Source organism: Lissotriton vulgaris, chromosome 7 (genome assembly GCF_964263255.1).
Source record: "Lissotriton vulgaris chromosome 7, aLisVul1.2, whole genome shotgun sequence".
Classification (NCBI taxonomy): Eukaryota; Metazoa; Chordata; class Amphibia; order Caudata; family Salamandridae; genus Lissotriton; species Lissotriton vulgaris.
In genome coordinates, this window is record NC_141695.1 from 1,298,592,918 (window position 1) to 1,298,609,166 (window position 16,249).

General features: G+C 44.4%; 1 protein-coding gene across 1 annotated transcript in view; it reads left to right on the forward strand.

Annotated features, from left to right (window-relative positions):
• Window positions 1-16,249, forward strand: part of LOC147703535 (vomeronasal type-2 receptor 26-like) — a 246,363-nt gene that overhangs the window by 191,060 nt on the left and 39,054 nt on the right. The window contains exon 2 of the mRNA XM_086928924.1: window positions 15,798-15,921. Coding sequence (XP_086785050.1) covers window positions 15,798-15,921 — 124 coding nt within the window. The remainder of the gene's footprint in view (window positions 1-15,797; window positions 15,922-16,249) is intronic.

Here is a 16,249-nt window from a genome sequence, read left to right on the forward strand (position 1 = left end):
GAAGTGCAAGCAACTCACTGGAGCAATATTGACGGCACTACAATAACCAGCAGGCTAAGCGAGAGCCAACGCCCACTGGGGGAGCTGGTGAGACTATTTCTGTGGTGCCGAATGCTGCACTTTACAAGGACTGTTGCCTCTGAAGAAATGCTGTCAAAGCATGAAACGCGTCAGGCTGCTTTATTCCCCTGGAACAGACTTGCAATCACTGTGCTGCAACTTCCCATTAAAAACGAATTCCTGCTATCTGCGTGGGCTCTCCTAAGTGGGCTTTGTGAAACGTAATCAAATAACGGCCGGTCCCGGTCGTGGGAGAGACCTGCCATTGAAGGATGGACTGTGCTGCTTCTCACTTGAGGCAGCATTACAGGCAGAATAGCCGTTTGGGAGGCAATGAGACACAACATGGTGAGAGCGGGACTCTTTTCCAGAACCACTTGGCTTTTAAACCTGTCCAAAGTTTGTGAAGTGCAAGCAACTCACTGGAGCAATATTGACGGCACTACAATAACCAGCAGGCTAAGCGAGAGCCAACGCCCACTGGGGGAGCTGGTGAGACTATTTCTGTGGTGCCGAATGCTGCACTTTACAAGGACTGTTGCCTCTGAAGAAATGCTGTCAAAGCATGAAACGCGTCAGGCTGCTTTATTCCCCTGGAACAGACTTGCAATCACTGTGCTGCAACTTCCCATTAAAAACGAATTCCTGCTATCTGCGTGGGCTCTCCTAAGTGGGCTTTGTGAAACGTAATCAAATAACGGCCGGTCCCGGTCGTGGGAGAGACCTGCCATTGAAGGATGGACTGTGCTGCTTCTCACTTGAGGCAGCATTACAGGCAGAATAGCCGTTTGGGAGGCAATGAGACACAACATGGTGAGAGCGGGACTCTTTTCCAGAACCACTTGGCTTTTAAACCTGTCCAAAGTTTGTGAAGTGCAAGCAACTCACTGGAGCAATATTGACGGCACTACAATAACCAGCAGGCTAAGCGAGAGCCAACGCCCACTGGGGGAGCTGGTGAGACTATTTCTGTGGTGCCGAATGCTGCACTTTACAAGGACTGTTGCCTCTGAAGAAATGCTGTCAAAGCATGAAACGCGTCAGGCTGCTTTATTCCCCTGGAACAGACTTGCAATCACTGTGCTGCAACTTCCCATTAAAAACGAATTCCTGCTATCTGCGTGGGCTCTCCTAAGTGGGCTTTGTGAAACGTAATCAAATAACGGCCGGTCCCGGTCGTGGGAGAGACCTGCCATTGAAGGATGGACTGTGCTGCTTCTCACTTGAGGCAGCATTACAGGCAGAATAGCCGTTTGGGAGGCAATGAGACACAACATGGTGAGAGCGGGACTCTTTTCCAGAACCACTTGGCTTTTAAACCTGTCCAAAGTTTGTGAAGTGCAAGCAACTCACTGGAGCAATATTGACGGCACTACAATAACCAGCAGGCTAAGCGAGAGCCAACGCCCACTGGGGGAGCTGGTGAGACTATTTCTGTGGTGCCGAATGCTGCACTTTACAAGGACTGTTGCCTCTGAAGAAATGCTGTCAAAGCATGAAACGCGTCAGGCTGCTTTATTCCCCTGGAACAGACTTGCAATCACTATGCTGCAACTTCCCATTAAAAACGAATTCCTGCTATCTGCGTGGGCTCTCCTAAGTGGGCTTTGTGAAACGTAATATATATATATATATATACACAATGGCTTGCCATTCCCATGTACCATGGTATACTGGAAAGTTATCACAGTATACCATGGCCCAAATATAACTAAAACCTAGCTGTGTCATAGGATTGCGGTACTCTTGCGTCACTTATGGTGTTGCATGGGCAATGCAATACTTCAGTTAGATTTACAAAGGAACACAAGGCCACCATGCGTGGCCCTGAATTGATTAAAAAATCTGGAGAACCGAAAGGCAGCACAATGTGATGTTTTACATTGCTCTGCACACCAAATTTCATATACATCCGTATGCTACGTCAATGTAGCCACACCCATATATGCTATTGCACTCTCCACTGCTCCACTCTATGCTTCTCCACTGTATGAGACTCCACTCTACACTACTTCACTCTAGGTTTTTATGCTATTCACACTGCCACTCCAGTCTGCTCACTCGACTATACGCCACTCCACTGTACGGTATTGCACTATAAGTTATTTTGCTCTACACCACTCAACTCAATGCAATTATACTGTACACAACTCCACTCTATGACTGTCCACCCTATGCTATTATGTTGTTTGCAACTCCATTGTACGCCTCTACAGTGTGCGCCACTTCACTCTGTGTCACTCCGCTATATGCTACTCCAGTATATGCTATTCCACTCTACACCATTCCATTGTATGCCACTCTACTCTATGCTATTCCACTGTATGCTACTCCATGCTACTTCACTCTGGTGTATGCCACTCCACTCTAGTCTATTTTACTCTACGCTACTACACAATAGGCTATTACACTCTATGCCACTTCACTCCACCATAAGCCACTCCGGCCTTCGCTACTCTACTCTATGCTATTCCACTTTATGTTTCTCAACTGAATGCTACTTCACTCTACACCACTCCCATGTTCTTACCTTCACTCTATATAACTCCACTCGACAAAACTCTACAGCACTCTATGCTGCTCTATTAAGCTATACTCCCTTTCATCCCCGTATACACCACTGTCCAAATGTGTACTAAACTCTATGCCTGTGAACTCTACTGTAGAAGGCTCAACTCCACTTTATGAGAATATCCAATACTGTATGATACAACACTTCACTCTGGTGTATGAGTTGCCATTCAAATGTATAACCATTTCCTGTACTCCAAGCCATGTCACTTCAATATATGTACCCCATTCTATGATAATCCACTGTACCCTACTCCACTCTATGCTACTCCACTGTACACTACTCCACTCTATGCTATCCCACTTTATGACACATCATTCTTCTACACTCCACTGTTCAATATTCGATTCTACGCTATCCTACTGTATGCAACTCCACTCTACTATAATCCACTCTACACCACTCCTTTCTATGCTGCTCCATTGTATGACTCTTATTCACTCTATAAAAATCTATAACCCTTTATAGCACTCTACAACATTCTACTCCACTCGATTCCCGAACACCCAACTATCCAAATCTATACTCCACTCTATGCCTGTACACCCCAATGTACATCACTTTCTTCCACTATACAACACTTTTCTATATGCCACAGCACTCCACTTTACTTTACAAGATCTGTTTACTTTATAGTGGTTAAGTACCTAAGCTACACCAATACGCTCCACTTCATGCCACTCTACTCAACAACACACCAATACACTCTGTTGTACTTTACTACTCACTACGTTACGCCACTCGACTTTACTCCCCTGTATAAGACTTTACCGTACTCTACTAAAGACAATCCACTCTGCGCAGCTACACTGTTTCACACACTACTGTATTGTATGTAACTCCAATCTACAACACTCTACAACACTTTATGCCACTTTCCAACACGTCACTTCTGTCTATATGCCTTCACTTCACTGTACAACACTGTACTATACTGTATGCCACTGTACAACACTCTAGTCCACTCTACTCTGACACATTACCCCATTCTTCTCTACTACTCCACTGTTCACCACTCCACTCTACGTCGCTTAATGCCAAATTCCATTGTACTCTATTAAAACCTTCTGCTAAACCACTGTACCACACTCTAAATCACTGTACTGTATATCACTCTACTCTACAAAAATCAGCTAGACTGCATGCTACTCTACTGTAGTCTATACCACTTTCCAATACTGTATGATACCCCACTCTACTCTTCTGCTCTCCACACCTCTATAGTCTATGACATGTTACTACATTCTGTGACACTTTACTCTACATTACTCTACCCCACTTGAATGTACTCCACTATACTCCACTCAACTACTCTGTATCCCACTATACGCCATTGTACTATACTCCGCTATACGCTGCTCCACTGTCTGACACTCCACTCTACTGAATGTAACTCCACTGTACTACATTTTATGCCACTGTATGACACTCTACTCCACTCTACGCCCATCCACTCTACACCACTGTACTTCAGTGTATTACACTTGACGACACGCCACTGAATTTATGTCTATGATACATCAATCCACTATATGGCATGGCAGTCCACTCTACCACACTCTTCTCCAATTCATAATACTCCACTCTACGACACTCTACTTCAACCTAGTCCACTCTAAAGCACTCTAATCCACTCTATTACAGTATACAACAATCTACTCAACTGTTTGTCCTGCTATTCCACTATGCAACTCGCTGCTCCAGTCTACGAAACTTGACTGCACTATAAAGACACCATGCCACTACACTATACACCACTTCACTACACTGAATGATACACTACTACATCCTACTTTACTCTACTCAATTCCAATCTACAATACTTCAGCCTGTGACAACACTCTACTCTCCTCCACTGTACTGTAAGACACTCCACATAATACCTATCCACTTGTGACACTGGACTGTACGCTCTAAAACACATTTTTATTTAAGCCAATTAAAAAACATTTAAATTAAATGAAAAAAGCAGGTTAAAGCTTAGTTATAGTTATAAAAATGTATGCAAACAAGTTTAAACTACTCAGACTTTACAAATTGTAAATTGTAAACAGCTAATTACCCCATGGTTTACATCACTGATGACGTCTTCTATGACATCATTGATAATATCACTGCAACATTTGCGGTTAAATTCTTGAGGAGAAAACTGTGCATGATTAAAACTGTGCAAGAGAAAACTGGCCCTGAGTTATAGTTTCTTGAGAAAAGTATAACTATAACTGGTGAATTTCTATGGTTTTGTGTGTGTAAAATCTGAACGTAACTATGACGTCCCTTTGACCTTTGTTATTTTTTCAGTGAATTTATATATAAGTATTTATATTATCACACACTTTTACTGGCCCACATGTGAAGGCAATCAGATGCATTTTGTCAGTCTTGCCCAACTTTTCAGGCGAGGGGCAAGAGTGGTGGGAAATATAGGGCTCCCCTCCAACCGTTCCCTATCATGGGCACCCCTTTCAAGCGGGTGGGTATTGGCATTGTGGGGCCTCTGGATCTCATGACAACCATGGCCAATAGGTCATCCTGGTCATGGTAAACCATGCCACCTGGCACTCGGAATCTAATCCTCTCAGGACGGTGACAGCACCTTTCATGGCCAAGGCACTGATGGGGATCTTTACCCGTGTGGGTTTCCTCAATGAGGTGGTATCTGATTCGGGTCCCAACTTCATGTCACTGTAAATGAAGGCCATGTGGAAGGGGTGTGGAGTGAACTGCAAATTCACCACCACTTGGCAACCCATGATAATGGGTGGGTTGAGAGATTCAACCGTACTCTGCAAGGCATGATTGGAGGTCTGTCAGAACCCATGAGGTATAAGTGGAATGTCCTCTTTACTTAGAAGGAGGTACCACATAAAGGGATTGGCTTTAGTATCTATAAGCAACCTGTGAGAGGACCTCTCAGTTTTGTGAAGGAGGGCTGGGAACGAGCTCCTAAGAATCCCCCAGGATTTATTTAGCTACATGCTGGCCTTCCAGAACCAGACTGCTCACTTCAGGAAACTCACTCAGGTCAACCTAGAAACAAGCCAGGAGGACATGAAACATCGATGCAACCAAAATACTACTCCGTTTGAATTTCACCCTGGTCAGAAGGTGTGGATGATGGAGCCAGTAGAGCCCAGTGCTCTACAAGACAAGTGATCTAGCCCATAGGAAATGAAGGAGTCCAAGAGAGATGCCACCTACTAGGTGGATATGCAGACCCCTAGGAACCCCTTGAGAATCCTGCATGTGAACCTCTGTTGGAAATAACCCTTTTTGCTGGGTTAGCTCCAAACATTTTCCTTCTCCCTCCTATTTTTTGCTGACCTGTGGTTGTTGGCTATAGGACTCTGGGCACTTTACCACTGCTGATCAGTGATAAAGTGCATATGCTCCCGTTGTAAGTTGGTATAGTGATTGGTTCTCCCTGATTGGCATATTTGATTTACCAGTAGGTCCCAAGTAAAGTGCACTGAGTGTGCCAGGACTGGTAAATCAAATGGTACTAGTGGGTCTTCAGTACTGATTGTGCCACTCACATGTGTAGCCCTGAAAAGATATCTCAGGCCTGCCACTGCTGTGTCTGTGCGTAGTTTGTTAACTACCATGTCGACTTGACAAGGGCACCCACCTGCCAGGCCCTACCCTTCTCTTTTCATATACATAGGACACCCCTATGGTAGGCTCAAGGTACCCCCCTGGGCAGTGTGCAGTGTATGTGAAAGGTAGGTCATGTACTGGTGTGGGTAAAATGTCTTGATAGTGAAATACTGCCAATTTCGTTTGTTACTGTTGCCTGCCCATAGGACGGAATGGGGAATGCTGTGTAACATTTTACAGGCAGATCTTTAAATAGGGATAGGATTGGAGAATGGAGTTTGGTATCCCTGAACTCAGAATTTGATAACGCATCCTTTAGTAGAGATGGTTTTTAAATTGTGTGTTTGAGAAAACCACTTTTTAGAAAGTGGCTATTTTTTTGTTCAACCATCTTGTGTGCCTATGCCTGTTTGTGGATCGACTGTTTGGTTTTGGATTGTAAGTGTCTGGGGAGGTGCTGTAACACCAGAGATTCTGATGAGTCAGGGATGGGCTGAATAGACCCTGGTTGCATATAGAGTGGTGGTAGGGGGTTCACCTTGCACCTGAATGGAGCCTGCCTCTCTTGCACAATTCTGTCTCCGTCTCCTCTGGTCAGGCTGCACCAGTGAAAGCAGAACTGGTTTGCACTGGGCTCGGAGCCCCCTACACAAAGAGGAAAAATACATTTTGAGGTATAAGTATTAGATCCTGAACTTTAGATCATTCCTGGGAATTCAAGAGGACCCTTTGCCAAGGAGAAGAGCTGGAGAGACTGAGGAGGAGTACTGCCCCTTTGCTGTGTGCTGTGTGGGCTGGCCTGCAGATGCTGTTTCTGCCAAGGAAAGGAGCAGGACGTTGCTGGGTGCTGTGTCCTCTGCTTGAAGGAGATCTTCAAGGGCCTGTGTGTGCGGAACTCCTGTTCTGAAGTCTCAGGGACACAAAGGCCTCACCCCCTGCCCCCCTGAACTCTGCTGCTGTGAGTTATGACCTGCCAGGAGGTGCCTGTGCCAGTTTGGGGCCTCTGGAGGTTGTTGCTGCTGTTTGGGAGCTGAAATAAAGAAGAAACTTAACCGCATCGCTGCTGCAGTGATTTTTGCGCTGTGCGGCTGTTTTCCCTTTTCCGCGTTACATGGCGAGCTCAGCTCGTCATCAGCACACGCCACTCGTGGCTGCGTCATCAGCAGCGAAGGGGTTAAAGGGCTATAGAAATCAATGCATTGCTCTTCTTGCAGCTGTTTTTCTGAACGCACAAGAAGAATTGCCACACATTGACACGCCGCTGCAAAAACCGACGCAGCGCCTGTCGCCGCTGCAAGAATGGACGCATCATGGGGTTATGGCTAAAAGGACTGACACAGCACCACTCGACGTAGCAGCATCGATCATGACGCATCCCAGATTTCCACACATCGTGCCGTGTGTGGCAAGTTCTTATGGCGCATCACCTGTGTACCACAACCGTCATGAAGAATCGACGCGTCACTCCCCATAAATACTGGATTCAACGCAATATTCCACTGCTTGCAGCTGGACTGTTGAATTACCTCCCCAAGGTCTCAGGGCTGTCGCATCTGTTTGTTTTCCGACTCTGCGGCTGTTTGGCATCTCCAGGTACTTTGGTGTAAAATCACACATTTATTGTTTTCTATAGTACAAGTTCTTGAAAGCCTTTGAAAGTCTGTTCAACTCTGTATGTTGGATTGCTGTTGTTTTGGTCTTGTTTAGTTCAGATAAAGATATTTTATTTTTGTAAACTGGTGTGGTGTCCTTTTGTGATGGTTTCACTGTGTTACTGTGTGTGTTGGTACAAATACATTACACATTGCCTTTGGGATAAGCCTGTCTGCTTGTGCAAAGCTACTGAGGGGGTGAGCAGGGGTTAATTAGATTGTTTATCCCGATTACCCTGACTAGAAGCAAGGGCACCTATTTGGACAAAGGCACCTGCTCCAACCATTGCCAACAAGAGACCCCATTTCTAATGTAGAGGAAACAATGAGGAGAAATTCAGATATTATCCCTTGTTTTGTCTCATCTAGGGAGGTGTAGAATTTTGAGGCATACGCAGGTCCAACACTAATTGTAAATCTGGGAATGTAAAACAAACAAGATGATGGACGGAATGTTGCACAATGGCAAAACATTCACCTCCAGTCATAGATCTGGGTTTAATCCATTGTTATTTTCTCACCAAGCCACCCCAGTTCAGACATGGCCATATGCAAATCAGTCTTGACCCTTTGCCTCATGGGAACAGTCCAGCCGGAACTGCCAAGCCATGTCTTCCCTGGACCGGAATCAAGTATCCTAGGACCGGTTTCTGGCTATCAGCCGTCTTCACCCAGGATAGCTTGACTCCAGTGGCGTAGTGAGCAAGGGACCCACATCTGGGCATACCCTTCCCACATAGGGTGAACAGCAAAACAAAGAAGATGATGGACGGAATGTTGCACAATGGCAAAACATTCACCCCCAGTCATAGATCTGGGTTTAATCCATCGTTATTTTGCTCACCAAGCCACCCCAGTTCAGACATTGCCATATGCAAATCAGTCTTGACCCTGTGCCTCATGGGAACAGTCCAGCCCGAACTGCCAAGCCATGTCTTCCCTGGACCAGAATCAAGCATCCTAGGACCGGTTTCTGGCTATCAGCCGTCTTCAGCCAGGATAGCTTGACTCCAGTGGCGTAGTGAGCAAGGGACCCACGTCTGGGCATACCCTTCCCACATAGGGTGAACAACAAAACAAACAAGATGATGGACAGAATGTTGCACAATGGCAATACATTAACCCTCAATCATAGATCTGGGTTTTATGCATCGTTATTTTGCTCCCCAAGCCACCCAAGTTCAGAAATGGCCATATGCAAATCAGTCTTGACCCTGTGCCTCATGGGAACAGTCCAGCCCGAACTGCCAAGCCATGTCTTCCCTGGACCAAAATGGGATGGGTATGCTCAGACGTGAGTCCCATGCTCTCCACACCACTGGAGTCAAGCTATCCTGGCTGAAGACGGCTGTTAACAAGAAACTGGTCCTAGGATGCTTGATTCCGGTCCAGGAAAGACATGGCTTGGCAGTTCAGGCTGGACTGTTCCCATGAGGCCCAGGGTCAAGGCTGATTTGCACATGGCCATGTCTGAACTGGGGTGGTGTAGAGTGCAGAAAAACAATAGATTTAGGCCAAGATCTCGGTACTCGGGTGAATGTATGACATTGTTCTGCATTCTGTCCATGAACTGTTGGGTTTGCATTTGTCACCGAGTGGGATGGGTATGCTCATACGTGAGTCCCATGCTCTCCACACCACTGGAGTGAAGCTATCCTGGCTGAAGACGGCTGATAGCCAGAAACCAGTCCTAGGATGCTTGATTCCGGTCCAGGAAAGGCATGGCTTGGTAGTTCGGGCTGGACTGTTCCCATGAGGCACAGGGTCAAGGCTGATTTGCATATGGCCATGTCTAAACTGGGGTGGTGTGGAGTGCAAAAAAAGAATGGATTTAGGCCCAGATCTCTGTACTTGGGTGAATGTATATGACATTGTTCTGCATTCTGTCCATCAACTGTTGGTTTTGCATTTGTCACCCCGAGTGGGATAGGTATGCTCAGACATGAGTCCCATGCTCTCCACACCACTGGAGTCAAGCTATCCTGGCTGAAGACAGCTGATAGCCAGAAACCGGTCCTAGGATGCTTGAATCCGGTCCAGGAAAGACATGGCTTGGCAGTTCGGGCTGGACTGTTCCCATGATGCACAGGGTCAAGGCTGATTTGCATATGGCCATGTCTGAACTAGGTGCGGTGTGGAGTGCAAAAAAACGATGGATTTAGGCCCAGATCTCTGTACTGGGGTGAATGTATGGCATTGTTCTGCATTCTGTCCATCAACTGTTGGTTTTGCAAATCTGGGAATGTGCCTGAATCCATGTGCGGATGCTTGGGAACACCCACAGTTCACCAATGGAACCCAAGGCAGCAACAATTTGCGCTGCCTTGCGTTACTCTAGATTTATTAAGCCATGCAGGGTCACACAAGGTGGGCTTGTTTGGCTTGATAAATCCCACGTAGGTTTGCATTGCACTTGCGCTCCCTTGCATAGTGCAAGAAGCACACAAAACCTGGATAATTATGGGCCCAAGTAGCGTAAGATTGTAGTGTGCACAGGAGCTGCTCCTTTGCAATAAAGGCACGAGGTGCATTTTTCTTGCATAGGACACAAGGGGTAGTTTGAGGTCATTGAAGGTGTCCAAATTCAGTCTCAATTTACATATGTGTTCTTGTTAAGTGTTGCTCCTTCACTGAACTTACGTTTCCATAGTGCTTTTGTTTGCTTCCGAGAAGTTACACAAGTCAAGTGTGTGTGTGCCAGGAGAAGCTGCATGTGCATGAGGGCAAGGGGTACTCAGAGTTGTCTACCTCAACCTAATCAATGGCATTCTAAGTTGTCCTGTCCATTTCTTGAAACGTTTGCTGGTGGGTATTTCTGTAAGCAGCTCTATTCCCTACTGCTTTGAGGTGTGTCAACTCCTGTGCACCAACTTCAGTCCATTATTGTTGCATGTCTCTCCTTCTAGTGGGCATGTGCACCTTCAAAGTTTTCTGCACTTTGCTTGCAATATTTTTTTGGTTTATGCTTTTGTATTCCTTGCCTCCCTTGCTCAAATAAAAGTTATATTTTGAGCCAACCTATATGTGCTTTTCCTTCATTGACATAAATCTCTTCGAAGGCGTTTACATGAGTGGTAGGGTGGTACTAGTAAAACTGCTTTTAGTCAATAAACATTTCTTTGTCAATCTATAGCTCTACAATTCAATATCCCGCTCATATGTTTTATTTTATTTTTACTCATGGCTATAGTTATTGTTTTCTTCCACAGGCATAATCATGAAAATAAACTGCCACTTCCAGGATTTGCCCTTGATTAGGTGTGACAGGCTTGGGGTGGTCTTCCCCCATTTTTCTGCCTACCTCCTTAGCTTTTCTGACCTCATTTCTGCTGGTATTAGGACTCTGTGCACATTACCAGTGCTAAAGTACTTGTGATCTCTCCCCTAAACATGGTAATATTGTATTATCCAGAATTGGCATATTCAATTTACTTATATGTCCCTACTAAAGTGGTACTATTGTACACAGGTCCTGTGAAATATATGCTACTAGTGGGACCACAGCACTGATGTTCCAACCACATAAGTAGCCTCTTAACTATGTCTCCGGCCTACCATTGCAGAGCCTGTATGCACAGTTCTACACATTTGTCAGCCCAAATCTTCCCTCTTTATATGTAAAAGCCACCCCTAAAGTAGGCCCTGGACAACCCAGGGGGTAGAGTGCAATATATTTAAAAGGCAGGACATGTACTTTTAAGTTCTGCATTTCATGGTAGTGAAAAACTCCCAAAGTAATTTTTCACTACTGCTAAGACTGTCTCTCTCATAGAATAACATTAGGGTTGCCTTATTACATTTTTATAAGGGTGATTCTCAATTGTGAATAGACAGACTTTTTAAGTTCAGTGTCTCCGGAAATCACAATTTACAAACCAAACATTGGTGAAGTTGGATTTCAAATTTCAACTCTGAAAAGGCCACTTTTATAAAGTTGCAAAAAGAACAACTGATGGATGGAATGCTGAACAATGTCAAACATTCAGCCACATTAAAGAGTTCTAGGCCTAATTTAATTTGTGTTTTGTCCAACATGACATTCCAGTTTAAACTCAGCCATATGTAAATCAGTCTTGAGCCTACTCCCAATGGGAACAGTCCTGCCCAAACTGCTAGGCCAGGTCTTCCTGGGCCTGGAACCAAGCATCCTTGGACCGTTTAAGGGTATCATCCCTCATCAGCCTGGCTCGCTTGAATCCAGTGGCATTATTAGCACGGGACACACTTCTGGGCATGCCGGTCTTCCTCCATTTGTTTGATTTGAATTTTCTTACTTTAGCCTTCTCTTTGGAGTCTTCCCCCACTTCAAAGGCATCACTGGGTATAAGAACTAGACCTCCGAAACCATCACTTGAGTACTCTTGTGGACCTGTGAATACTCTGCAAGGAAGAAGGACTGCTGTGGTGCTGAAGAACTTCAATTCTACTGGACTGCTGCTTTGCTGGACTCCTGCCTTCCTGGGCTGCCTTGCTGCCCACAGTACCCCTGCCTGGCTGGGAACAACTGGACCTCCATCACTTGAGGCCAGAGTGAATCCAATGGCTAGCTGGCTGGCCTTCTGAGCTAAAGCCTTAAGACTTAAACAACTTCCAACCACCCTATTCTGCACCTGGCCTCTGCCATTTGTGAGTCTTGCACACAAAAAAAGTCCTGAGGGTATTGAAGACTTATTCTAGTAGTGGGGCATCAAATGATTTTTTTAGAGGCTGTCTCATCCTCAATTATGGAGGCATGCTTCATCATTTGATGACCTCTCATACCGGGGTAAGGATAGTAGTACCCCGGCGGACTCAACCGAGGGAAGCTAGTCTATCCTTGAGAGTTCTTATGAATCTATATTCAGGACAATTACACTGAGACCTGTTTTTTGGGGGGACAGATTTAGATATAAAATACGCCTGGTGGTATAGTCATGACAGTCCTTTATTCAGCGAGCACCACTGGTATGTTTAAAACACTTTTAATAGTTGGTCTCTTAGTGAATTACAATGCATCACTAGACCTAAAAATTCAAATTACCAACATGTTTCAACCACTCTGTGAGCCTAAGGAGGTCTAGGGTCTTCGCCAGGGTAATATAAGTGACAGCAGTGATAGATTTTAACCATGCAATCAGGTAACTAATACTCCACCTGTCCCTCTTGTGGATCTGTAATACCCCATTCATACTAGACTAGGGGCTCCATGGCAAGGTGTCCGGGATTATGGCAGTGGAGGGGGACCAGTAGGTGCAAATGCAAAGCCGACCTCCTGAGGAATGTGTGACAATGGAGTGAGGTGTACCCCACACCTTGCCATTAGTACCCTCATTAAGACCCTAGACCTCAAAAATCTTTTGATACCCAACTATTATAAGTCAATACATAATTGTGATTTGACTTCAATACCCTCAAGTATTCTTTGGGTGCTATACCTTTTGGAGGATAAACTTGAGTTTTGAACCTCCTGCTAACTCTCTACATAGGGATTTATTTGTGAGACTGCCCTGCCAAGTGATACCAGCCCAGTCCAGAACCTATCAGTTGAACCGATGCGTCCTCTGCTGAGCAATGCATTCTTGGGAAGAACCAAAGCATCTCCTCAGCTGAATGGCGCATACTCTAGCAGAACCAAAGCATTGCCGCTATTGCGTGGATTGGTCCCATTGCAACAGACTTGCATCACCGCCACATCCTGCATCTTGGGTTTGATGCATCACCTTCAGAACAACCACTGTGCAATGCTTTTCTCAGCACAAGCTCCTTGCATTTCCCGTTGATGGCAGCCTCCACAATGATGCCAAAACTCTGCATCGCAGTCAGAATGAAAGCATCTTCTTGACTGATCTATGCATCCTCGACTCAGGTCTCCGCATCGCAAGCCCTGTTGACAAGATTCTCAACATTGATGCAATGGGATCTCGCACCGCAGCCTCGCGGCATCTCAGAACTGATGTATCACCTCAACTGCGCAACCCATCTTTGACGTGGATTCACACAGCTCCCAGCTTAATTGAGTTTAGTCAGCCTAACTTATCCCTGTTGCTTCATGTGCTATGTTGCGGTTGACCTGAACTTTTGACTTTATTCTGGTCCAGCGTGACAAGATATACCCAACAACGTTTCTTGCTTCTTGGTGCTATTTTTACTTAAAATTTTGAAATTCAAAATCTCCAGTTCTACTCAATGAACTTTGCATTGTTTTGATTTTGTTATTTTTATTAAATTCTGCTCTATTTTTCTAACCTGCTGTGGAATCTTTTAGGGTGGCATTTTCACAGTTTTACTGTTTGTAGTGTTGCACAAATACTTTACACACTGCCTCTAAGTTAAGCCTGACTGCTCTGTGCCAAGTTACCAGAGGTCGAGCACAGGTAAAATTAGGGTTTTCCTGACACTTACCCTGACACGAGAAGTGGTTGCTGCTTGATCAAGGCTCATACCCTATTCAAACAGTAACACAGTTTCTAACATCCTCTCATTCCAAATGGTGTTATCAACATGCACTAGACTGGCTGTTCACTATGTACAAATATTTACTTAGAAAAATATAGAGAGTTTATATGCTTTGCCTTGCAAAGCAGGTAATAGTAAACATTTTTGTTGAATCAGGGCCTTATTTAGATGCCATATTACAAGTGCATTATAGACCCTTGTTATAAGTCAGATAGGATATCTGCTGATGTTTTGATGGAACAATCCATTTCTCAACACGTTAACATGGAACTTAAAGTCTATTTGGAGTGGATTGTGTGATGTGGTTTTCCTCTCTGTCACTACCAGAAAAACCCTGTCATTCACAAACGTAAAACAATAAAATAATGACCACACTTCTCAGGTGTGAGGTACACTGGTTATTTGTTTTAGACCAACAAACTTCCCCTTTGGCAAACATGTAGTTACCCTACCCTTGTGCTAAGTACTACCTCCAAGATATCAAATGAATGGTCAAACAGCAAGGACCTAGAACTATTGGGCACTCTCATCAAATCTATAAGTATTTTGGGTTAGTATGGGACGATACTCTTATCTTTTCCCAAACTCAGATGCTTTTTTATGCACTCCGACCTAATCCCCTGTGCCTAATTGATTAATAATTTAAAACAACCAGAAAGGAGAAACCAGTCATCAGTCAGATCACTTAACAAACAACACTCAAAAAAAGTATTACGTGTATGTGTGCCACAAAGAAAAAAGTGTGGAGAAATGAGAATGTATCTCACGTGTTCACCACCGGAGGAGTTACTGGCAGGTTCTCATCAGCTTGCCCACATACTTATCATTATTGATAACTTTCTCATTTGAAAAGAGGTGTGTATCCAGTGTAGGGAGGGTGTGAAAATTAAATGTTAAGAGAAGACCCAGTGAAAAATGAGACACAAGAAGTCTCATTGAGCTAAACTCACACACATACTCGCAGCTTTTAATCCAAAACATGAGTTCGCCCAATATTAGGAACACAGCATGTTGGGAACCACTTCAAGGATGGCCAACATGTTTCGTTGCCAATTCAAAGGTAGTGGCAAATACGTCAGGGCAGTCAAGGTTAGCAATCACCTCACTGGACATCTAATATAAAATCAAGAGTGACTGACATTGAATAGTGACATTATTACTTAGTGAGGTCTCACAACCACCCCAACTAAAAATCTACTTTTGTCACAGCAAACACCAAACATTTTCTGTTTTTAGAGGAACAGACATGACAGCAGTTCATCTGAAGGTACAGGGATCACCGCTGGGTTAGTGGTGATCTATACATCTGGCACATGGTAGTTCATCAAGTTGGTGAATGTAATGTCCTCTTCCATTCTGACTGACACACTACAACCCACCACACGCTAAATGAGGCACTCGGTCTTTGCTTCATCAGGCACAAAAGTTTTTTGAGACTCTGCATTTTCTAACTGTTTCTAATTGTTTATCCTAAAAATCAGGTACCCATTTCAGTCTGCAGCAAGCCTTGTATTCCAGGATATAGAAAATCAGTTGTAGAGGGGAGGCCAAGGTGTTGCTTTGAGTGCATTCCATGTTCAGAAGGAAGCATTACCAACCAAACAGGTGGGTAATTTCAATAATTTTCAGATATTAACACTTGCGGTACAGGGTTTAATTATTCCTTTCATTTGTTTATGAAACTACTGATGTTACCATATGGTCACGTTAGGCTGTTCTATAGAGTAACGCTCATAAGAAACCATTTATTTTAAAATTCCATTTTACTTAAAGAACTATCAATTAGTGTAAAGCATTCAGGACTTCACTAAAGACAAGCACCTCCAAGAAGGAAATCCGCAGTGGAAAAAACTGAACAGAGAAAAACCTCTAAAGGTTGATTCCTCAGTTAGACGCTCAGATCTTCTTATGTCCAACAATGCTGAAAGCATAT